The 25513-nt window shown below is 37.5% G+C and overlaps 1 protein-coding gene across 5 annotated transcripts in view; it reads right to left on the minus strand.

Annotated features, from left to right (window-relative positions):
- Positions 1 to 25513, minus strand: part of LOC145675869 (uncharacterized) — a 92444-nt gene that overhangs the window by 53362 nt on the left and 13569 nt on the right. For all 5 annotated transcript variants that reach the window (XM_081746643.1, XM_081746644.1, XM_081746642.1 and 2 more), the window contains exon 3: positions 1086 to 1361. In XM_081746643.1, coding sequence (XP_081602769.1) covers positions 1086 to 1361 — 276 coding nt within the window. The remainder of the gene's footprint in view (positions 1 to 1085; positions 1362 to 25513) is intronic.

Raw genomic sequence — 25513 nt, forward strand, 5'->3', positions numbered from 1 at the left:
AAGTAAAAATTCCTACTTAAAATTCTGTCTTTTCCAGGTTAGTGAAAAAACTGCAAAATTTGGAAAACTGTTTTTCTTTCAAATTTGTCACTGCACTGATCCCCCCCCCCTATGGCTACACTTTTTGAACAAAACTAATCTTTTCCTCATTTTCCGCATTTTTATTTATACTATGCAATATTTACGTTAAATTTACTTTTTGGTTTAAATTTTAACAGTTATAATCACATAAATCATCTGGCAGACACTCTCAGATCTCGATTTAACTGTCGTCATATTTTATCATTTAGGCAAGAGTACCTCTAACACATGACGGCAAAGATTTTGTGCTTAAAATAATAGGTTTACAGTAGGTGTAAACAAAAATCCAGGGCACACAGAGTGAAAAAGTGGATGACTGGAGTTACTCGAACCCGTGATCTTCGGCGTACCGTGTCAATGCGTTAACCATTACGCCACCAAGCCCGCTTCCCAGAACATTCACACACTCTCTCACCCTTGCAGTTGGTGTTATTTACTCGTTTGGTACTGGTCTGAGTAAAAAGCACACACTTTAAGACTAAGAGAATGCGTGGCTGATCTGGGAAGAGGATTAGGTGGGGTGGTGATTAACGCATCGGCACGGTACGCCGTAGATCCCCGCTTCGAGTCCCGGTAGAGTCATTCACTTTTTCACTCTGTGTGTATCGTTGAATTCGCACCTACAGATTAGGTGTGTTAAAAAAAAATTCGGTTTCATTAATATATAAAAATCAAGGGTGTTCAAGAACTTTTGAGCATTATTGTATTTACGGATATTAAACAAACAAACAAAAAAAATAGCTCTCTTTCATTAGGTTGGTCTCTGGTTGAAGTAAATTGATCGAAAATAAGTTGCTTGCTCTCAATAAGTTCTCTTTTTATATAATCATTATTCTGATGACGATGAGAATACACTAAGTGTGGTGTGAAATTTCCTACGGGAGAAGTGTTGTCAAGTGAAACAACATTTGGGAACTACTGCCTAAAAAATATCTTATTTATTTTAGATTTTTCAGAAACCAATTCCCATTGTAACAAAGAAAATATACTTAAATCTTACTCACCTCTAAACTTTGTGTTTCGTCTAAAATTTTCCGAAGCTGATCAAAGTGATAAGTTTCCAGTGGCGAGGTAACACTATTGTATCTTTGTCTAATTCCATCTCTGTCCTCATTGCCTAAGAGTAGTGATTTCTTTTTGTTGTACGACTCTTGTACGTACGGAGTGCCTCGCGTCTCAGGAAGAACATCTTTATGAACTGGCGACGCTTCACACGAGTCACTTCTCCCGGAATTCTCGGAATTCAACGATGCCTCTTCGTCAACCAATGATGAATGTAACTAGAAAAAAAAAAAAAAAGAAAAAGTAGATTAATAAATCCAATGAATAACATAAGCACAGTAATCACAAAACATAAAAGAAATAAAATTTCTATCTGATCTTTAGTTGTTACTAGAGTTGTGCAATATCCCGATTTGGATATCGAAAATCATTAGCGATAAAACATCAGAACTTGATCAATATATTAGTATATCAAAAATATTGAGATACCGAATATATATATATATAAAAAAATATTGGTATTCTAGATTTAGTCAAAATACAGGGTGTCCGAGAAGTCCTTCCCTGATTACAGAAATTGATAACTCAGGCTAGAAATAAGATAGAAATATGAAACTGGTGTTGAATTGTTTACAAACTATAAAAGTTTTGGTCACATCAGTACACTTCCACATGAGCACCCTTGGTAGCACGTAGCACATCTAGGCGATATTCAATTTCCATCCACACATTAGCCAACATCACTGGAGGGATCGATGCAACGACTGTGGTTATTCGTTGCTGCAGGGTTTCAAGATCTGGTACACGTGTTCGGTAGACCTCATCCTTGACATAACCCCATAAAAAGAAGTCTAATGGGGTTATGTCAGGAGAGCGTGGAGGCCAAGCTGTTGGTCCATCACGACCAATCCATCGCCCAGGAAATGTCCTATCGAGATAGGCACGGACTTCCAAACCCCAATGAGGTGGTTCACCGTCTTGCTGAAAAACGACATCGGGGCGATACTGAAGCAGCTGAGGAACAGCATACAGCTGCAACATATCCAGGTACACTGCAGATGTGATGGTATCCTCAGCGAAGAAGAATGGCCCGATAATTCGATCGTGCAATAACGCGCACCAAACATTCACCTTTGGACTGCCTCTGGTGAACTCCCTGACCTCCCAAACCTAACACAGACAAAAACTTTTATAGTTTGTAAACAATTCAACACCAGTTTCATATTTCTATCTTATTTCTAGCCTGAGTTATCAATTTCTGTAATCAGGGAAGGACTTCTCGGACACCCTGTACTTTCCAGATTTTTATGAAAGACGCGAACTGCACCAAAGAGATCAGGTCGAGAATTGCCATAGCCAAAGAAGCATTCAACAAGAAAAGAATCACTCTTAACTAGCAGCCTTAATATTGGACTAAGGAAGAAATTGGTCAAGTGTTATATATGGAGCATTGGACTGTATGGTTCAGAGACTTGAACATTACAGAAGTTAGAAAAAAAAATATTTAGAGAGCTTCGAAATGTGGTGTTGGAAGAAAATGAAGAAGATAAAATGGACAGAGAGAGAAACAAACGAAGATGTTTTAAAACAGGAGAAAAGAGGACACTTCTATCCAACATTTTTTGTAGGAAGGCCAAATGGATTGGACACATCTTGCGAAGAAATTGTTTTCTTCATACCGCCATGGAAAGAAAGATGGAAGGAAAGCGAGGAATAGGAAGAAAAAACAAGTGATCGATGATTTAAAAAATAGAAGAAAATATTGGGAGTTGAAAGAGGAAACTGAAAATCGAGAAACGTGAAAGAAACAATTCCAGGCCCAAACTGAAAATTAAGAAGAAAAAAATGCTCATTAGTCCAAGGACCTGCCAAAAGGCAGAATACTTAATAATAATAATAATAATAATAATAATAATAATAATAATAATAATAATAATAATAATGATGATGATGATGATAATAATAATTTTTATTTAATGCCGCTAACAGCTTTTGGCAAAAATACAGCACGTGGTATCAGAGTATTACATTGCGATGGTATAATAATACTACTAAAAATAATAATAAGAAAACAAAAAAAAATGGCACTAATATAAAACACAATGTAGATAAAAGTCAGTTAAGTAGAAATAATTCCTTGTCAACGCAGTAAAACTTATCAAGTTCTCCATCCATCTAAAACAACAAGAAGAACAGCAGTCATAAAATTACATTTGGCTTAATATTTCTAAACGTCATTGATTAAAAACTATCAGTCAGATCACATAAAACTTTCACATTGTTTAATACAGTAAGTCTAAAATGAGCTTAAAGAATATGTCAATCTTTTTAAAATTTCACATTTCCAATTCAGAAAAACTAAAATCATGATATTTCTTATCCTATGATTTGGTACTTTAAAATCTATGTTTTGTAAACAATATTCAATGATATAAACGTTATCTAGCTAGGTAGCACTTTTTGCATTCATACTCTGTCGAAATTTTTTCGTCTACTCATAAGACTTTTCAAACCCCAATAATCAATCCAATATTCATAGCTATGTGAGTAGTAGCTCATTTTCATTTTAAAACATAGCAGTCGAATAAAACATTTTTGCACAGATTCAATCTTGTTTGTCAAAGTTTTAGAATAATAATAATAATAATAATAATAATAATAATAATAATAATAATAATAATAATAATAATAATAATAATAATAATAGTGAGGGAAAAAAACCTGTGTACCGTTTCTCTACCATATATTACAGTACTTTTAGTTTTATTTGGTTCTAACTAAACGGGAACTAAATCTTCAAATTCTAAATGTTGCGTTTCGCCAATTGATGGTTAAGATCGGTCCAGGAGAACTACAGAATAATTACTACTGTAGTTTTCCAAAAGTTAGTCCCCTTTCGAAAGGCTGATTTGAAAGAAAAATACCAAATGGACAGAAGGTTTCTAGAATTTATTTGTATTACTTCCCTACAGAAGCAAGCATTGTTTCGTTTCTGTTGCATCTTATTCCCTGGATGAGAGAATGAACAGGAGCAATTTTGTAGCGCTGGTGGTTTCATAAATTGGAGGAAGCTGAATTCGAGTTTTGGACTCTGAACACTGGTGTCTCTAGCATGTAAAATTTGGGGGGGGACATCAAAGAAAGTCACTTTAGTGGTATTACCTAGCCCAACCTGTTTATTACCTTCGACTGATTTGTTACCTTTCTGCTTACCTTCACGGACCTCTTGATTGTATGTCAAAAGCTGTTATAATCATTTCACAGCTTGAATATTATATTCCAAATAAATATAATAATTATTATTTATATGTTGTTCCGTCGTTAGTAAATAAATTAAATTGGAATAAAAAATTGAATATTTTGTACTTCAAAATATTGAGGGGAACGCGTCCTCCCTCGCCTCCCCCCCCCCGCCAGAGACGCCCGTGACTCTGAAAGCAGCTCTAGTCATCGGGTAGCTTTTTTGGAAATGGAAAAATCTAGAACGCCGCATAAACAAATGTGAACTAATCAGTGGCTGCAAAGACAAATTTAATTCTCGCCAGAAGATGGAAAGACGCTTTAAAAGATATCTCTCTGATTCTACACTTGCAGAACAAATCCTTCTCTTTCGTTCGTGGCCATAGAGAATCTCTAACTGAAAATCCGAATGCTCTAATGTAGTTTTTGTCGAAATTAGATCCAATCGCGAAAGTGCATATCGATTCAGTAGCCACACGAAGAAGACATGAGAAAGAGTATTATCATATTTTCCTCATTACATGCAAAATGAACTAATTAACCTTCTTGGGAAAAAATTTCGCCAACATATATATTTCAAGCTGTGAAAGGCGTGAAATACTTCAATACTAACATCTGGTTCAACTTTTGAATACTCTTATACGGCACAGTTGTCGGAAATTATTCAATACAGCGAAACTGAGTTCAATTCGGGAAGCATTTACTAATTTCATTGCTACTGAGGGAAAAACTGCTAGGCAACATTTGTGCTGACAACATGTTTAGCCCACGATTATGAACCGATGCTAAGAGAGACAGGAGGGGATGATGAGACAGATGATAATGGTGGAATGGAGAATGGGAGAACCCATGAAAAAAATCACGCCCATTTGCCTGGAGCCGGGATCGAACCACGGACTCCAAGCCAGATGTGACCCTTCTTCTGACAAGAACAAACTCCAGCCTGATCCATTTGACATTCACGATTGTACAGTCACGAAAGAAAGTATTCTTCAGTTGACATTTCTTTTCCAAATAACTTAAGAATAAATTAATCTATTAGAGTACCAAGTTATCAAATTATAACTATTCTAAAGATAACGACAAAAAGATCCAGATTAATTCATTTGTTCACGAGTTAATCAGAAAAAGAAAATTTGTCAACTGAAGAATACTTACTTTTCCGTGTGTACAGGTCAAGAGTATGACAACCGGACTCAGTCAATACTCTGGAGTTCAAACCTTTCATACGACATGCAAGTCCTCTTGCCCTATTTGCCCCCCTACAACGATCATTCCTTAAATCTGGTTGGTGTACACGCTATACATGCCAACATTCTACAAGTCACTTTCTTTGAAGCAATGGAACGTACGTTTGTGTTCTCTAGCTGTACTCATTGGTGGAGTGTTCTTCAAAAGTATATCGAAACTCGAAAGTGATAGATGGAGTTCAAAAGCAGATAACTCTGAACGTATTTTCTAGCCAACTGGTTCAGATTATTTATTGGTGCACTGGAAGAACTACGAGACACCGCAACTGAACTGAAGCACTCGATATCTTAGAAGATGCCTGTCTTTTTCTTTCAAATATCCATTGATTTAACGTCATTGGCGCGTTTTATTTCTGGTCTTCCGATATATTGATTGGATTCGAAACTGTCTGCAGTCTAAAGATATAACTTCCCGTCACGCTCGTATTCAGTTCGAAAGGATAGTGAGTGAGTACAATTAATATTTGGGAACTTAACCTGTCAAAACACATCATACATGCAGCAGAAGAATGTGCAAAAGAACTGGACGTGATAACGGGAGTGCCTGTAGATGATGATGATTCATACCTGGAGAAGAAGTTATGAACCTTTAACTGCACAAGCCTAAATGAAGCATTGTATCCAAGGATGTTATAAAATAGAGGATCTGTTTACACAACAAAATTGTGAAGCCATACGTCAAAGCTTCGCCACACCCACTCTGCCCACTTCGCGCCACTAAGATCGCAATGTTTTGAGCCAACAATCATGGCGGAAACGAGAGTAGCCAATCAGACGTGCCGGCTCAGATGATGCTCGGTTGTTTTTTGGTTTCATTGAGTTCTTAGGATGAAGATACATATGGGCAGATCCTCTATTTTATAACATCCTTGATTCTATCAATGAAGTTCTAGATGATATGAAACAATCAACGTGTGACCGTTTTTCCCAGATCCGAGAACAAAGTATTAGATTTGGATTCTTCTCTTCCACTGCCGGCTTCGTCGAACAACGAACGGATCAAAGTGAAGAAAGGCTGAAAGAATATTGTTCTAATATGGCATTATTGTATTTCAATAACATAAACGATGTGGATTATTTCATGATTATAAAAACACAATTCGTTCATTATAATGCGCACATGAAACTAAAGAACAGCTGGCATCTTGAAATACGAGGAGTGATCAGAAAATAAGTTTACAAAGCCTACAATGGCATGTGTATATATTATTTCATACACCAAAAGATACTACATATATTAGGTTATTTTTTGACATAGTTTCTGTATCGGTTGAGGCACCTGCCGCACTGTGGAATGAGTTTGAAGATTCCTTCCTGGCATAGGCGAAGTTATGGGGGGGCAATGACCCCCAACTTTTTGTTTGACAAAAAATAAAATTTCCACCTATAAGATAATAAAAATAAAAATGCCACGGTTGTTTTGAGGGTTCCCCCTCCCCCCCCAGCAGACAATTCCTAACTCCGCTTATGCTTCGTGATAAAAATCCTGTCCTTGCGTGTTTAGTCACGATGTCAGGAAATGTTTTACTTCCTCGTCTAAAGCGAAGCGATGGCCTCTTAGTACCCGGTTATTTGAGGCGATCGTAAAGCGTATTTATTGCTCATGCGTACGCTTGGAATACGCTGACCATGTATTTAAATGTAGATGGCTAATCACAAACGCGAAAGCAATAAAAACGCGGAGAAAACGTCAGCTCGAGCGTATTTGGTGCATTTCGGAACAATAGACCGCCTGCTGTTTAAAATATTTCAAAAGGAAGGAAAAAAGGAAAGACGTGTTGCCAGGCAAAGGGATTGTAGCAAGAAGCAGCTGCTTGGAAGATGGTTTGTGCAGAGTATTGGAACTCTGTTATTACACACCTGGACCTGGCAAAAAGACCCAGAAACCCTGACTGGCTCACAGTATGATTTACAACTCTGGTGAAAGTAAAATTACTGAATAGCCACCTTGGCCGCGTTCGCTACAAGGGGTAACGCTTTCTCAAATAGCCTAAGTCTTAGGTGCTTCTTCAAGTGCGGGAACAGGTGCAAGTCACATGGAGCGAGACGCATGTTGTAGGGAAGGTGGTCAATGATGTCCCAGCGAAACTGCTTCAAAACCATAATGGTCTCCTGGACGTTTATTCTACCAGCCGCAAAGTTTCGACATCATTCTGCGTCACGCTGACGAGATATTACAGTTTCCGTAAACTTCTACCAGCCTGTCAGTGAAGTTCAGCCGCGGTTACATGTTTCGTCCACAGAAATCAAATAACTGAGCGGACTTCTTGCGAGACCAGTTTTCTAAACGAGTCGCCATTTGTATTTATCTACAACTAGCGCCTAGGTAGCGGGTGGCTGAAACTATGCACAGTTGCCAAATCCATGTATTAAAATTACAGCACATTCCTCCAAAGCAAACGAAACACCAGAAATAACTGCTTTGTAACCTTAGTTTCTGATCCACCCTCGTACATACTGTCTTCCATGGACCTTGATGCTTTATAAGAGTTTGGCTACTGCACTTCAAATTTTGATTACACTGTTTGTATCTGTCGCATCGTGTGAACGGTCCTTCAGTAAAAAGAAGCTGATAAAATCGTATTTAATTTCTATGAGCCAGGAAAAAATTACAAAGTTGCTCTTCAGGCCCGTATCCACGGGGGAGCAAGGGGGGCCGGCCCCATAAAATTTCACGGTAGGCTTGCAAATGAACTATAATATGGTGATGAAGTATAATATGATTGGGTCGGGCCCCCCTAACTTCTACCGCCCCCCCCTAAATTTTTGGGCTGGCTACGGGCCTGTTGCTCTCTCCATCGAACATAAAACAGCATCAACTTTGGATTTTGAGAATATAATTTAAATTTTCATAGCATTGAGAATATAAATGAAAAGAAAACATGGAAGATTCCATTGTGAGTGCTAACACAGAACTAGTACGGTAGTTGGAAATATTGTATCAATTTACAATAAATAATGAATAGTCATTTACGCACATCATAGCCTACTTACTACACGTAAGCCCTCATATACATAAATTCAACCTCGCAAGTTGGGGAGGGGGAAGATACATAAAAAATGATCGAAAACGAATGATATTAGTGTCGAAGTCATAGTTTTCGGGGTCACTGAGACGAACAGAGACACTTCCGATGCAGTTTAAATCCAAATTCAACCTTTTATGTCCAAAATGAAACATATTCTCCCCGCGGAAAGAACGGGTTTCTGCTAGTATATATGTATATATGATACCATAGATGGGGGCTACTTAAACTTTGACACCATGTTCTTCAAGATATTGTTGACTCACATTCAAGCACACCGAGATGGAAAAGAAAAGGTTGTTGTAATAGGAGACAACTTGGGATCTCATTTCTCTCCAAATGTTATAAAAGCTGCAATGAAAGAAGGAATCTATTTCACTTGTCTGCCGCCTAACTCAACGCTTCTTCTGCAACCTTTAGATGTCGGAGTATTTGCCCCCCTCAAAGAAACACTGGAGACAGATCTTGGAAAAATGGAGGAAGGAATCGCGTCGGAAGGGAATCATACCTAAGGAGCAAGTTCCAAGTTTTATTGAAAAGACTCATGCATGCTTTGGCTGCTAAAGTTCCAAGCAATCTTCAAAGTGCATTTAGAACAACTGGACTTTAACCCTTCGATAAGCAGGCTGTGCTCAAGAATCTTCCTGGCAGTGGCAGTGGTACGGTATTCACTGATACACCGTAATAAATAGTTATTGCATTACAAATGACTATGTTACGATTTATAAGAGTTACTGGCTCATAATACACTTATTTTCTGGAAGGGGACACAATGGCTCAGGGGTAAAGCGCTTACCTCTGGTTCGATTCCCGACTAAGTAAGTTTGTGGTGGACAACATTGTGTCCATGGGTTTTCTCGAGGTACTCCCGTTTCCTCCCACATTCTCATTCCACAAATTCTTCCATCATCATCCACTTGCCTTAAAAATCAACATATAAAATCAAATCTTTAGTCTACATCAATCAAATATCTATTAAACAAGTATAGTTCTGTTAAGAAAGTCTACAAATGTTAGTTGAGTTATCGAAATTTCGGGGGGGGGGGGTCCGGACACCCCATGGGTGCACCCCTGTGAAAGAATATCTTCAGTACAAACCAAACGCCTTTACATCGTGAACACATAACCTGATATTTATTTATTTATTTATTTATTTATTTATTTATTACCGCAATTATTTACAACGAACCTCCTTAGTAAGACTATTCATTTAAACTCTGTTATAACAACATTTATATATATGTCTGTATTTTCATTAATTTCGATCGTGTCTGAAGAAGGATATGCTAGATATCCGAAACAGTTACAAATTATAATTTAAAATAAAGTTTTAAGCTTTGGTCAGTGTCTCTTTTGTTAAAACGAACCTCCGTGCAGATCCTTGACACTATAGGAAACCAGGATGTTTTATATCGAAGGAACATAATATTAATTGACGTTTACAAGTAATTAGGATTTGGATTTAGATTTCTGGGCTTGTGGCGTCTAAGGCCATTTAGCCCGTCACGTATATGAGGGATGACGTCCCTCGGCGAAGACATTATCTGGGGAAAGGGAAGGAACCGGCCTGGGACCTATAAATTAGGTACAGTCCACAGCAAAAAAACCTGCAACATGAGCATGCAAGTTTATTGTGAAACGACGAAGTTTTGCTCCAAAATAAGTGTGCACGGGAGGACAACGAGGCTTCTCCTGGTGTGATTCGTGCCACTTAGACGTTATGTTGATTCCCTGCGCTGTTAGGCATAGTTTCACAATAAACTTACATGCTCATGTTGCAGGTTTTTTGCTGCGGACTGTACCATCTCGGCATTTGTCTGGTGAATGAGGAAACCCAGGAAAGCCTCATTTAGGATGGCTGGTCTGAAAAAGCTTTTTACACTTTTTCGACCGAGTGCGCCCACCGGGGATCGAATACAATTATCTCAGTAATGAAGCATAGTTTACACAGCTCTTGTATATAGGGTATCCTTAAGTTTAAAGCCATTCCTCTAATCCAGCTCTAAATTTCTAGTTCGCCATAACTCTTTTTAAACCGGAGGAGACATGAACTGGCCACCCTACTCTTGCCTAACTGGCCGTACCTAGCTATATTTAGCTAAATGAAGTAGAACCTATATTCAGGCAAAATATTCCGACTTAAACATGGATAAATAAATACCAGTTACTCTTATCAATCGATATCGAATCAACTTGACCGACTTCAAAACATCCTTTGAAATATGCAAATGAGGTACCCGCTGCACCAAAATAAAATTAGTATTTACTCTGTTAACCAAAACTTTCACAAGCAACAACTTGTGTAACATAATAACTGCAATAAAACTTACCCTACTGAGAAGTCCTTTAAAAAACTTACACACAACTTCAGCGCGGCAGTAAAATGAAGTACAATAAATTATGTCGAAAGCTTCGTACAAGCATGTGCAAGACACTTGTGAAACAATGTCTTAACACGAACAGAGAAAACAAAAAAATCAATAAACTCAACCACAGGATGACAGACAAGCTATTTGGCCCTGACCGCTTGCGCGATCGATATTTTCTTTCAATATAACTTTTCTATAAACAAGTTTATGTAATAGGGGGCAGTCGCGCGCAATAGAAAACTCCAGATAGATACAACAAGGTAACTAGCGCCACGTCAGTATTAATTTTTTTCTCCCAGTATCTTTATAATCAGGGGCGTCATTTAGGGGGCAGGGAGGGGCATCTGCCCCCCCCCTGAGTTTGAGATTTATATAGATTTTATCAATAGAGTAGTAGTAAATGAGTGAAAAACGCGAAATTTTACTTATATCGAGGGGTTTTGCCCCCCCCCCAGCAAAATCTGAAATGACGCTCCTGTTTATAATGCTTTTTAGCTTTCAATTTGAAACAATAATACTTACATAACAAACTAACGTCTAAAATTCATAGGCAGTTCCATTTTCGAAGGGTGCATAGTGGATCAGTGGTAGAGCGCTCACCTGTCATGCGAGGTATCCTTGGTTCGATCCCGGCCATGTGAGTTTATGGTGAACTATATCGTGTCTATGGGTTTTCTCAAGATTTTCTCGTTTCTTCCCAGAGTTCACTTTTGAGTTTTAACTATACGGTTAGCGTGCGACTACTGCGCGGGAGACATGAGTTCGATTAAAAACCAGGCCCGTAACTAATGGGGGCCAAGGGTCTAAGAACCCCCCTTCGACACATGAAACTTTATCTAATATAAATAAAATAAAGAGTTTGTTTGTAGGGATGCGCACGAGACGAGTCGAGACAGGATTTTCCTGACAAAATTCGAGTCGAGACACGGCTCTTCCAATAGAGAAATATACATTTTTCGAGTCGAGACATCACTTTTATAGCACACTAGCAGCGTTCACCCCGCTTCGCTGGGGTCACCACGGAACGCAATAAACTTTGTTACTTAGATAATTTTTACTTTTTCGCTTTCAAGTGATATGATAAAAACCATAGAAGATTGGAGTAAATGTTAACATTATATCGCCTGTCATTTATGTTAACCCGCCGAGTGACACGGTCATGTGGGTTGCATATAAATACGGTTAGATTTAGCTATGATGAGCTAACAAAGGATTTGTACGTTATGGACACTTGAATGGTCAATTATCTCAAGACACTGGTAATTGAAAATTAAAGTGATATGATAAAAACCATCTAGGGTCCAAATCTTAATAACCCCCCAAAAATGAAAGAAATTGGTTCAGCCGTATTAGCGTGATGAGCTAACAAAGGATTTGTACGTTCTCTTTTATATATATAGATAGATTTTCGAGACGAGACAGCCACAAATCTTGTCTCGTGCGCATCCCTATTTGTTTGTGTGCGGCCTGGGGACCAAACAAGTTGACCGAGAGTTACCAATTTTTTGTCACGGATACCTTCGTTCAGGCCCAAGACCAAGGCGAAGCGTTTTTTTTTTTTTTTTTTTTTTAAATTCGAACCAGTGGGGTCTCAGGGGGGACGTTTACCGGGACATGTAAAAGTAGTAGAAAATGACAGATATTAGTGTCAAATGCATAGTTTTCGCGGTCGATGAGATCATTTCCATTAGCGATGACTTGCAAATTCAGGTACCATTGTACGCGGGCCTGGGGTCATGGAAGGGAGGGGGGATATCAAGACAGGTAAAAATAGCCCAAAATGACCGATATTAGTGGCAAATCAATAGTTTTCGTGGTAGTTAAATCCACCGAAAAACTTTGGGAGGCGATCCTTATACGAAATGAAAGGGAAAAAAAGTTCTACTAAACATGGACGGAAAAACGTCTACTTTCAGAGTTATGATCCATTGAAAATTCGTAAAATCACTTTTCAAAACTCCCTAACTTGGAAACTATAGGACCTATCCCAAGCGGTATAAGGAATTACACAGGAACTAGTATGTGTTCTATCTAAATATCCATGTTTTACCACCTTCCGTTATCAGTGAAAGGAACTGTAAAAAGGAAGCTGAAGTATAGGGATACTCTTTAAGACACAATGGTGCGTTCGTTTCGCTGGTATCGGTAAATTCTCAAACATGGATATTTAGGTAGAGCGTATACCAGTTTCTGTGTAATTCCTTAAACCGCTTGGGATAGGCCCTAGTTTCTAAGCCAGGGCGTTTTGAAACGTGATATTTCGAATTTTCGGTAGTTCATAACTCTGAAAGGAGACTTTTTTCGGCCCATATTTATTAAAGCTTTTTTCTTTCATCTTGTATAAGGAACCGTTTCTCGGTGGAGTTATCTACCACCCTGTATATATATATATATATATAACGTTGTCCTGGACTACGTTATAAGGAAAATCAAAGATAGCAACCAAGGCCTACAGTTAAATTATGTCCACCAGGTTATGGCGTATGCTGATTATGTAAATTTAATAGGGGATGATAGAACGATAGAAAGAAATGCAGAGGTCTTATTAAACGCTTGCAGGGACATGGTTTTAGAAGTAAATGCAGAGAAAACTAAAAACATGGAAGGATCGTAATACGGCAAATTATGGATGCATTAAATTATCGAATAGTACTTTTGATAAGTAGATACTTTCAAATATCTAAGATCAATTTTAGGAGACCAAAATCATATTCACGAAGAAATTAAATGTCGGCTAAAAGAAGGGAATTCGTGTTATTCAGTTCAAAAATCTCCTGTTGTCACGAATTCTGTCGACGAATTAGAAGCTTAAAATACATAAAACGATAATCACACCTGTTGTTCTGTGTGATTGCGAAACACGATCGCTTACTCTGAGGGAAGAACATAGATTGAAAGTATTTGAGAACAAGATCCTGAGAAGAATATTCGAACCCATGAGGAACGGGAATGGGGAAACTTCATAACGAGGAACTACATAATTTATACGGTTTACTTAACATTGTTAGGGTCATCAAGTCCGGAAGGCTCAGGTGGGCAGCTCATGTAGCCAAAATGGAAGAAAGTAGAAACGCTTTCAAAATCTTAACTGGACTACCAATCGGAAAACGGCCATTAGGAGGACTTACGCGCAGATGAGAGGACAATATTAAGATGGATCTCGCGGAAATAGGAATACAAAATAGAAACTGGATCCAGTTGGCTAAGGATAGAAGTCAGTGGAGAGCTTTTGTGAACCTCCGGGTTCCATATGCCATAGAGTTAGTTATATATGAATACAAAGTGAACTCAAGTTAGTCCCCATAAATGACATCGCCTCCCTTAGTATTCTGGCCTCGATCATGTCTCCAGCGGAGTTTGTGGGATTGTAACGATATCTTCTTATTTTTGTTACATTACCCAGTTCGATATACAATGCATATGATTTAGGTTAAATGAAGTCACACAATACTATCAAACACTTGTAGTTTTATATCTATATATCCCGCAAGAAATATCAATTGCAATACACTGAAATAATACACATCAATTTTTATGTAATGTCGACCTTTTTATAACTATTTTCTCACTCACCTAATCAACAAGAACAGGTTGTCATAGCAACCCCCAAAAAACGATTAATCTGTTGTTACAGTAATATCAGTTAAAAATCATACAACATCAACCACAGACAAAGGATATATCCTTTGTGACATCAACATACTGTTCTATATACAGTATGTAAAGAAAGGTTGTTTACAACGCTTGGGAGGTGATTCTACAGATGAAAACAACTAAAAATGTCTATGTAACACAATGTCCATCTCGGCCTTCTAACCGAGTTACGGACGTCCAAAAGGGTGGGGAAACTAACTTTGAAGGCTAATTCTGGCAAAACGACAAGAGATAGGAGGACGGTGTTAGGCGGCCCACACAGACTCTCAACATGGACTATCCAAAGATATTAAGATTAGATGTGTACAAGGCGAGCGCAAGGAACATACATCCTCTCACCTCACTTTGCCCTCATAACGTCCGCGGCATGCTTCGCATCCTTTGGGGAATCACTTACAAATATACAATATCGTTGTATGGTTCGGATCCCACTTTAAGCTGTAGGTCCATCTTTCATTAGCCTTGGTGCTCAAAGGGACACTGAACTACAATTTAATCAACGATTTCCTCCACATTCTCATACCACCAACTTTTTAATAATTGTTCATTTTCATTAATCACACGTCTTCTTTACCACAGAGGATACAATCATGGGAACCGAAAATTTCCATTATAGAAAAAATCCCAAAATGTCTCGCAACAGCAAAAAATTCGGAATATTTGCTTAAAAAAAATTGAAGTTTATGATTTTTATTAGCGTTCAGGTAACTAAATGAAGAGCACACACGCCTTCGATAGGTGTCATTCCTGGTTTGATCCCCGATGAGAGGTGTATCTACCAAACGTAAACATAAATTCGTTATTTCTTTGGAGTTATTTAACGCCTCTTTTAAAATCACGGCTGGATGAGGCATGGAACTACTCAATATAGAATACGCGCTAGCCCTCATCAATTGTCTAAGTGGTTAGCGTGCGAACCTTTGGTGCACGGGGTACGGGGTTCCATTCCTCGTGAAAGAGCACTGAACGCATTCTACCTTAAACTATAGGCCCCTGTCTTATATCCTCGGCCAAACTTCAACTAACAACAATAGAATCCGAGTTACGTTACTTCCTGACTGTCAGAAATCGAATTCCGTCGCAAACATGGAAGTCGTTAAGAGTCGAGGAATTTTTAACATTTTGTTAAATACAATAACAAGGATAAAACAAAAAAATATACATACATATATACGTAGGTAAATCAAAAAGCAAAGGTAATTTTAACCTAATATTTGTACTTCCACAGAGGAAAAAGTACGTATATCAGTTTTCTACATATACTCCCTGTACATCAATCCAGTGCTGGTATCGTGTAATCAACTGCTATACCCCGTCCGCGAAGGAAGTTTTTGGTTTTTTACAAAGCTACGTCAGCACCACCTTCTTTAAAGGAAAGATGGTGATGTAATCCGATGGTACAGGTCAGTACTGTACGGAGGATGGGAAAAGCAACTGGAACCCAAGCCGATGCACAATATCTACTGTTGCCTTAGCAGTACGAGGCCTGAAATTATCGTGAAATACGAGGAACCCTTTAAACAGCAGACCTCGTCGCTTTTGATGGACTGCAGGTCTCAGTTTGTCTTCCAGGACCGCACAATAATTTGCACTATTTACAGTTTCTTCATGTGGGTCTACGGCGGCTATTCTTCGATAGTACCTAGGTACATTCGTACAAAGGTGGGGTCCATTATGTGTGGCCAGTTTGCTACATGACACTTGACAGAGAGCGGCAGTAGGAATGAAATTAAATGTTTCAGTTTTATGCTCTTTAGGCTAAGTAAGATGGATGATGAACGAATTGGTAGAATGAGAATTGGGAGGAAGCAAGAGTATCCCGAGAAAATCCACGGACACGACTTTTCCACCACAAACTTACATGGCCGGGGATCGAACCAGGGACCCCATGCACCACTTATCCACTGTGCCTCTTCCCGAGAGCGGCAGTGATCACCAATCCTACCTCTACGTCACTCAATGTATGTATATATCAAAGTGACTACAAAATCACGGGGAAAAATTCCCTGACTTTCCCCCTTTTCCCAGAACAATTTTTATGAAATTTTCTCTGATAAGTAACTAGCCATATAAACTTTCCCCATGATCTGGAAAAACAAGACCAAGAAAATATGACAACGATGATACGTAAGTAATATATTTTTCCCTAATTAACTAAAAAAAACAATAATACAAAAACAAATACAACGTACTTTATTATGAAATTATAGAACATTTACGTAATAAAAATTCTGCGTAAAGTAAAATATTACAATTCTTTCCTGAAACTTGAATCTGTAACTTTAGTCATATGTTGAAAGTTTCGTCATATATGAACGGAAAAAAAGTTGCAATGAAACACTCATCGGAAAAGGGTGCATGCATGTACACTCATGTCCAAAATTATTGCCCCATGTCTATAAATATGTTGTTGTAGGAATATAATTTGATAACGATTTCGCCCGATATTTCTCATAATGTTCGTATGTGTATAATCGGCAAAGACGTATGTGGAAAATTTCATGTCAAAAGAGCAGTAAATAAGAACAATAGAACGAAAATAAAACTTCCTTGTCCATTTAGCAACATTTTATTTTACTCATCCTAATTTTCGTATTTATAATTCTTTTCCTATGAAATTTACCACAACTACAAATTTCCCGATTATACATGTAGTATCAGTATTAAAAGTACCCTGCAAAATCATTATCAAATTATATTCTTACATAAGAAAACAGTTATAGATATGAGACAATAATTTTGGACATGAGTGTACATAGAACTGACTGTGGTATATCAACAATACAACTTTAGGAAAAAGCAATAGTATCATATACCGTACTCGCGTAATAGTCGCACTTTTTGTACCAATTTTTTAATGTGAAAATCCAACTACGACTATTACGCGAGGAAAGTTGCCATTCAACTATCGCTACGATCAAAACAATTTAGAATTTTGATACATACCGTATTGTGTCAACATAGAAAATAAAATATAGCCTACATATAGAAAATATTAAAACTTTTAAAAATTAAACTCGTAACTTGCCGATTCGTGGGAGAGAAAAAAATCCTCTTGGCATTGTCACAAAAGAACGATATATTTACATAATCGGCAAAAACATGAATAACAACTACATAACACCACAAAGAAGAAACACGCACAAGAAGTGTTAGAAAGTCACTATTTACTCTTATCCGAAGTTTCACTTTCTGACTGACATATCTGCGTCTGACGAATCGGGTAACTGTTAAAGAGAGCATCATCTTCATTTTCGTCCAAAGCATTGGATATGCTGGTCATTTTGAAGCTTTTTGACACCTTGTCAGATGTTATCGCAGACTAACTTTGTACTATCCACTTGCATAAAAGTTTAAGAGATGGACTCTTTATTTTGCCACTGGATGTTTTCTCTTTGTTGCTATTGCTCGGACTCGCAAAGCTAAGCAATTTCGAAGAAAGTCTCGTTCACAAAGATAAAAATCGTGCAGAATGCGACTTTTATGCAGGGAAATATTTTGGTGAATGTTTTTTACTTCAAACTTAAGGTGCGACTATTATGCGAGTAAACACGGTAGTTCTTTTCTTGTTCAAACGCTTTCCTTTTTCATCGATAATCGCACATATGCCATTATTTTAATCTTCTTGGCTTCAAACTCGTTTAGAATGATCCTTATTTTCCTGTCTTATGTTTCTCTTTGTTTCTTTTCCTCTTTCTCTGATCATTGATTTGTTGCTTCGTGAAACGAGTATGAGCATTTAGCGCACAGTGAATCACGGATTTGTTTATGGACACTTTCTCAAGACCACCAGCAGTACAACAACTGAATCATACACAAGTGTGCGTGTTACTGAAATTCTTTTAAATTATCTATTACACATTCAACATTGATTGAAAATCCTCTTTCTAGACTTGAATGTCCACAAAAGAAAATAAAAACCATGGCATTTTAACATCTCTTAGATCATCATACTCTGAAGTATCCAAATTCTTTAGCCAAGTCATCCAATCGCTAACCAGTTCTAGAATACTAGCTCATAATTGTTTTACAATTTCTGTTCGAACAAAAATCTTTAAACTGTCTCACAACTCTGCCCTATTGCCATCTAATCAAGTATTTTAACGGGATATGTTTTGCCATTCCTGTACAAGTGCCTCCCGAAGCTCAGAAATGGATCTTGGGCCCTTTGACAACGTGCAATTCGCCTGCCAACCATGTCCCACGCATGCTCGATGGGGTTCAAGTCCGGTGAGTAACTGGGCCAATCGAATCGCCTGATATCCTAGTGCTCAAGGTACCCATCCACTATGGCGGCGCGATGGGGACGAGCGTTATCATCCATTAGAATGAAATCAGGATCCACTGCGCCCCGAAACAGACGAACGTATTGGTCCAAGATGCCATCCCGATACATTGCACCAGTGACGGTACCCTGTGGAAAGACATACAGAGGTGTACGGAACCCCAGGATGATTCCACCCTATACCATAATTTCGCCGCCCCTGTACTAGTCTACAGCAGTCATGTTAGCTGGAAGGAACAGTGTTCCTGGTTCTCTCCAGATGAACACAAGTCGAGAATCACTGCTGAGACTGAACCTGGATTCATCTGTGAACAAGACACTATTGTTCCGAGGTCCATGCGTAATGTTCTCTGGACCAATTCAACCGAGCTCTTCTTTGCTGTGGGGTCAATGGAAGACACCTTGCTGGTCTTCTGGTATACAAGTGTCCCACAGCTAACCGTCTGTATACTGTAAATCTTGACACTGACGTTCCTGTAGCAGCTGCACGGTCCCTAGAGAGATCTGAGGCAGTCCTGTGTCTGTTGCGCCTGGCAGTTAGACGTAAGTAACGGTCTTCCTCGTCACTGGTGCTCCTCGGACGACCTCCGCCGAACCTCCGAAAGACGTTTTCACCCCTTTGGAATCGACGCCAGATCCTCGAAATGACACTTTGTGGGACACTCAATTCACGAGACGCATCCATCTGGTTCTGACCCCTCTCGAGTCGCCCGATAATTCTTCCACGCATATCATCATCAATATGGTCTCTTTGCGCCATTCTCCTACACGTACACTGGCACTATGTCAAGTAATGTTCGACTCACAAGTCTCTAACATCTCGAACACAAGTGCTTGCGTGTTGAAACAGCGCTCATCACCAACCAACGTTCAATGGGTGTACAGCATCACCAAGCGGCAACATCGGGAGTGACGCGTGTCAAGCAGTCAGGTATGTATAATAGGATAAATTATATGCATTTACCATACTCTCCAAAACTTGTCTATGTATTTTCACATGAGTATATATATATATATATATATATATATATATATATATATATATACCAATTCCATTTCAAATCGTCCAGGCAAACCACAATTGAATCGGTGAGTAGAAAAAGGAGAACATTCCAAAAATAAAGGATAACATTCCACGATAACAATTCCTCTATAACTAAATATCCAATTCCATTACGTTTTTGCAATTTTGGGAAATGAAAGGTCTTAACATACGCTACAAATCTCCCATGCATATATTTTTACGTAAGCAATGGTATTTCTGGTAAACAGTTTTACTTTTCGTTTTTCAAAAGTAACGTGTTGGGGAATATTCTCCTTTTTCTACTCACCGATTCAATTGGTCCCCATCATAGTCTCAGATTTACTTCATTTTTTAAAATAAAAAACTACATACAAAATTATTAGACCCATATTTTTTCTTTTTGCTGAAAAAATTTTTTCTTCGATATACAGCCTTCCAAAATGGCCGCCCTCCTCTCGGATTGTTCGAAAAACTGAAAAACATGTCAAATTAAAACTTTTATTGTAGAGAAACGAGTGTACTTAGTAACGTAATCGCAATAGCAGGAAGAGTAAAAAGTTGTATGTTTCGTTGGAGGGCCAAAGTTTGTCTATTGGCCCAATAGGAATCGCGCAATTCACTCGCAATGTTGCCAACTTTGATGAAATTTTTGCTAACTTCAAACATTTTTTTTTCTGTCCTCACGAGCAATATTAACCATCTGCTTCTAGCATCGAAATCTACTCCATAAGGTCTCTTGAAAATGTAAAGGACTTACGTTTCTGATTATTACATCCCACGTTATAGCATGATGAAAAGCTGAAAATTTCATTAAGACGCCATGTTTGGACGCCATTTTCTCAAAAACCCCACCTTTTAAAAATCTGAATTTTTTACATATATTGGAGAAGTACCTAAGCATTTAATATCCGTTAACCGTTCATGCGGCTGCAGCCCCTAACATTCGCAATTAATTATTGAAATTTCGATTTTTGTACTTGCAATGTAAATATTTCCAATGGGCATTTAGGTCCTATACACAAGGCGATTTGAAAGGAAGTATGAAAATTTTGAGAGATGAATCCTGACATCAAATCCAGTAGAAAAGTTCCTATAAACATGAGTCGAATTCCGCTTCGTTTTCGAGTTACAGGGTTTCCAACTCGGGATCCAAAATCGGTTCGGGACAATAGAAAATAATATATATATTTCGCGTTAAATCAGAAACTGTGTGTTAAAGCTTTGATAAAGTTCAGAAAGTTGATTTGTATCAATATGATGATTTTTACGTGCGTTGCAATTCAGTTGGCAGTGTTGCCAACTTGCTAGAATTTTTATTTTATTTTTCTTTTCAAATGACACTACGTGGATTTTATTTGATATTTGGTATTCATTAATAGTTGCAAACATCACACGAAGCACAATTTTCCCTCACATTACCACAGTTTTCGAAAACTTACATGCATTTCATTAAAAGGTTTTATCTCGTGCGTTATTGATAGTTTGTGTGATTCGGTGTCGTGAACATCGTCCTAGTGTTCCCTGGAACCATGAAAATTATTTACACTGGTAACATGACATTGTAGTGCACGAGTTAAGTGTTTGTGTGAATAACAATGGGGAAGTCCTATTACAGTAAGGACCGTATTAAATGTGTTGATTATGCTAAAAGCCATAAGATGATTGTGCGCAGAAAGAATTCTAAACAAAAAATTTATCTTGCGGTAAAATATATGGATTGCGTACTGCGTGTCAGCCCAAACGTACTATTAGGGGAGGATGATTATTTGTGTCTTGTACACAAGGCGATTTGAAAGGCAGCATGAAGAATTTTGAGATGTGAATCCTTCACCGTAGTCTAGGTGTCACCGATAACAGCCGTTTTAATGGGGGCACATTCATGGTTAGCATGTTAACTGTCTGGTTAATGGTTTTCAAATCTACATTCAGAGGAACAAATTCTTTATCTTGCTGGTGCATAATTTTATATTTAAATCTTCTTTCGTGATCACCAATATATCACACACATTCACGTTGTTCACGGTAAATATTCAAAGCACCCTTTACACGAATAATCATCCTCTCCTAATACTACGTTTTGGCAGACGCGCTGCACGCAATACATATATTTTACCGCGAGACAAAATGTTTGTCAAGAATTCTTTCTGTACACAATTATTTTATTCCTTTTAGAATTATCAACACATTTAATACGGTCCTTACTGTAATACACTGAGAAAAAATTATTTCTATAGTAAGCAAGAGGATACCGTACATTTGTACAATATACCGCTGCACGGAGATCGGATTTTTCTCTGTGTAGGACTTCCCCATTGTTATTCGCACAAACACTGTAACTAATGCACTACAATGTCATGTTACCAGTGAAAACAATTTTCATGGTCCCAGAGAACACTAGGACGATGTTCACGACACCGAATCACACAAACTATCAATAACGCACGAGATAAAACCTTTTAATGAAATGCATGTAAGTTTTCGAAAACTGTGGTAATGTGAGGGAAAATTGTGCTTCGTGTGATGTTTGCAACTATTAATGAATACCAAATATCAAATAAAATCCACGTAGTGTCATTTGAAAAGAAAAATAAAATAAAAATTCTAGCAAGTTGGCAACACTGCCAACTGAATTGCAATGCACGTAAAAATAATCATATTGATACAAATCAACTTTCTAAACTTTATCAAAGCCTTAACACATAGTTTCTGATTTAACGCGAAATATACATATTATTTTCTATTGTCCCGAACCGATTTTGGATCCCGAGTTGGAAACCCTGTAGCTCGAAAACGAAGCGGAATTCGACTCATGTTTATAGGAACTTTTCTACTGGATTTGATGTCAGGATTCATCTCTCAAAATTTTCATACTTCCTTTCAAATCGCCTTGTGTATAGGACCTAAATGCCCATTGGAAATATTTACATTGCAAGTACAAAAATCGAAATTTCAATAATTAATTGCGAATGTTAGGGGCTGCAGCCGCATGAACGGTTAACGGATATTAAATACTTAGGTACTTCTCCAATACATGTAAAAAATTCAGATTTTTAAAAGGTGGGGTTTTTGAGAAAATGGCGTCCAAACATGGCGTCTTAATGAATTTTTCAGCTTTTCATCATGCTATAACGTGGGATGTAATAATCAGAAACGTAAGTCCTTTACATTTTCAAGAGACCTTATGGAGTAGATTTCGATGCTAGAAGCAGATGGTTGATATTGCTCATGAGGACAGAAAAAAAAAATGTTTGAAGTTAGCAAAAATTTCATCAAAGTTGGCAACATTGCGAGTGAATTGCGCGATTCCTATTGGGCCAATAGACAAATTTTGGCCCTCCAACGAAACATACAACTTTATACTCTTCCTGCTATTGCGACTACGTTACTAAGTACACTCGTTTCTCTACAATAAAAGTTTTAATTTGACATGTTTTTTAGTTTTTCGAACAATCCGAGAAGAGGGCGGCCATTTTGGAAGGCTGTATATCGAAGAAAAAAAATTTTTCAGCAAAAAGAAAAAATATGGGTCTAATAATTTTGTATGTAGTTTTTTATTTTAAAAAATGAACTAAATCTGAGACAGTCGTGTGGACCACCCTGGACGATTTGAAATGGAATCACTCTATATATATAATCATAGCTGATAAATGTTTTAAAGGAAACAGGCTGATAGAAGCGTCACTTTGAAATTAAGTAAGGAGAGGTTCTATGTCTGAAGGAAGTGATTTAAAAAGATTAAGTTGTTTACGAAAAAGCATTTTATTTTCTTCCAACACACTTGACACGATCTGATACCTCGAAGAGCTGGAAACAGTTTCATCCTTCCTAACATCTTGAATATACAGCAGAAGATAGGGATAAATGTCAATAGCTCGCTGAGCAACACTACCATTTTTTTTTTCCGGATGGAGACGACTTTTCATTCAAAATGGCACAATTACACTTTAATTAGACCAGAATTATGATGCTAAGGACGACAGAAAGTTCAGAAATTGAATAAAATTTTGCCACCCGAGTTAAGCGCTTACCATTGAGCTTTCGTGCCTGCACCATAAATACTGGAAGATCTGAGAGTGCAAATTGAGCAGGCCTATGAGCCATAACACTAGAAACAATTCAATCGGTATGTAGCTCTGTTCTACGCAAACGACACAAATATTTTGTTACTAGAAAAATCGAATATTTGATGGCGGAAATCAATGAACGAACGTTAGGAAAATAATTCTGACGTGGCTTAGAAATAATAATCGTATATTAAATGTCAATAAATCATATGTCGTTGATTTCTATCAAAATAGAAACATTTCGGTTACTCTCTGGTCTCTACATCAGTAACGAAAAAATAAACTACTTAAAATAGAGTTCATTCTCAGGAGTAACAACTGACTGTAATCTCACTTGGGAGAAACACATACACTACCTTATTTAACTTAAATCGTCTTTGCTATGCAATAAAAACTATCAGGGAAAAAATAAATCTACCAACAGGTAAAGCCTATATTAGCTCAATTTAAAACGTATCATATTTTGGGGTAATAGTAGAAAGAGTAACATTGTTTTAGAATTACACACACACAAATCAGGATTCTATGCCGAAAAAAATAAAGAACTTCTTATCGATAGTGGTTTAAGAGTATGATATTTTACTCTACAAAGTTTATATATAAACTTTATATGTAACATGTAAAGTATGTACGAAGCTCAACTATGAAGAATTTTTCGAATTAAATAAAAATGTACATACTTATTCTTTAATTGTACTGGTTAAATCTACTGACCTAATAAGCTGGTGGGGTCCAACAGACTCCAATGAATAACAAAGTACTTATTTTAGTCAAGAATTAATATATTTATTGCACATGTGAACAACACAAAAGCAACACATTACAATAGCTTCAATCAAGTCTTTGCACATATTATTTGCCATGCTCCAAGCGTATCAGTTTTCAGCACTTGGTGCAAGAATTTATTGCGTTTTTGTCACCTTGCCGATGGCATATTTCATAACGACCCCTTTTTCTTTAGCATTATCTTCAGCAGATGGTTCAGGCTCAGATTTATATAACTATTTTTTTCAGGTAGCAAGTTATAATTTGTTCGCAGACTAGTACAGTGCATACAGCAATCGTCGGTAACGAAGTTCATATGAAACTTATTTTCTTTTCCAGCTGGCATCACTATGTTGGTGAACACAAGAAATGCGGTCCCTGCAATTAACTAGTTTTTATGCAGCTGATAATATAAACTTGTAGTTGAATTGTTGCAAAATAACTGTTGTAAAGAAAAATGTAATAAAGTTACTATTAATTTTTAGATCTGTATCTTGAAACTGTAAATAAAATCATTCCATTTGTGATTCAGTCGTGCACAGTATCGTACCATATGAGCAAGAAACAAAAACATTGCCGGCAAGCAATTAATAAAGACTAGAAAATTTCGAAATGTGGATGTGAAGAAGAATGAAGAGAATTAACTGTTAGAAGAGAAAACGAAAGACACTGTGTCACAAATAGCTGGGGAGAAAAGAACAGTTTTACATGTAATTAAAACAAATGGAAGAGAAACTGGCTGAGAAGGAACTC

Source organism: Thermobia domestica, chromosome 18 (genome assembly GCF_964235325.1).
Source record: "Thermobia domestica chromosome 18, izTheDome1.hap1.1, whole genome shotgun sequence".
NCBI classification, from domain to species: domain Eukaryota; kingdom Metazoa; phylum Arthropoda; class Insecta; order Zygentoma; family Lepismatidae; genus Thermobia; species Thermobia domestica.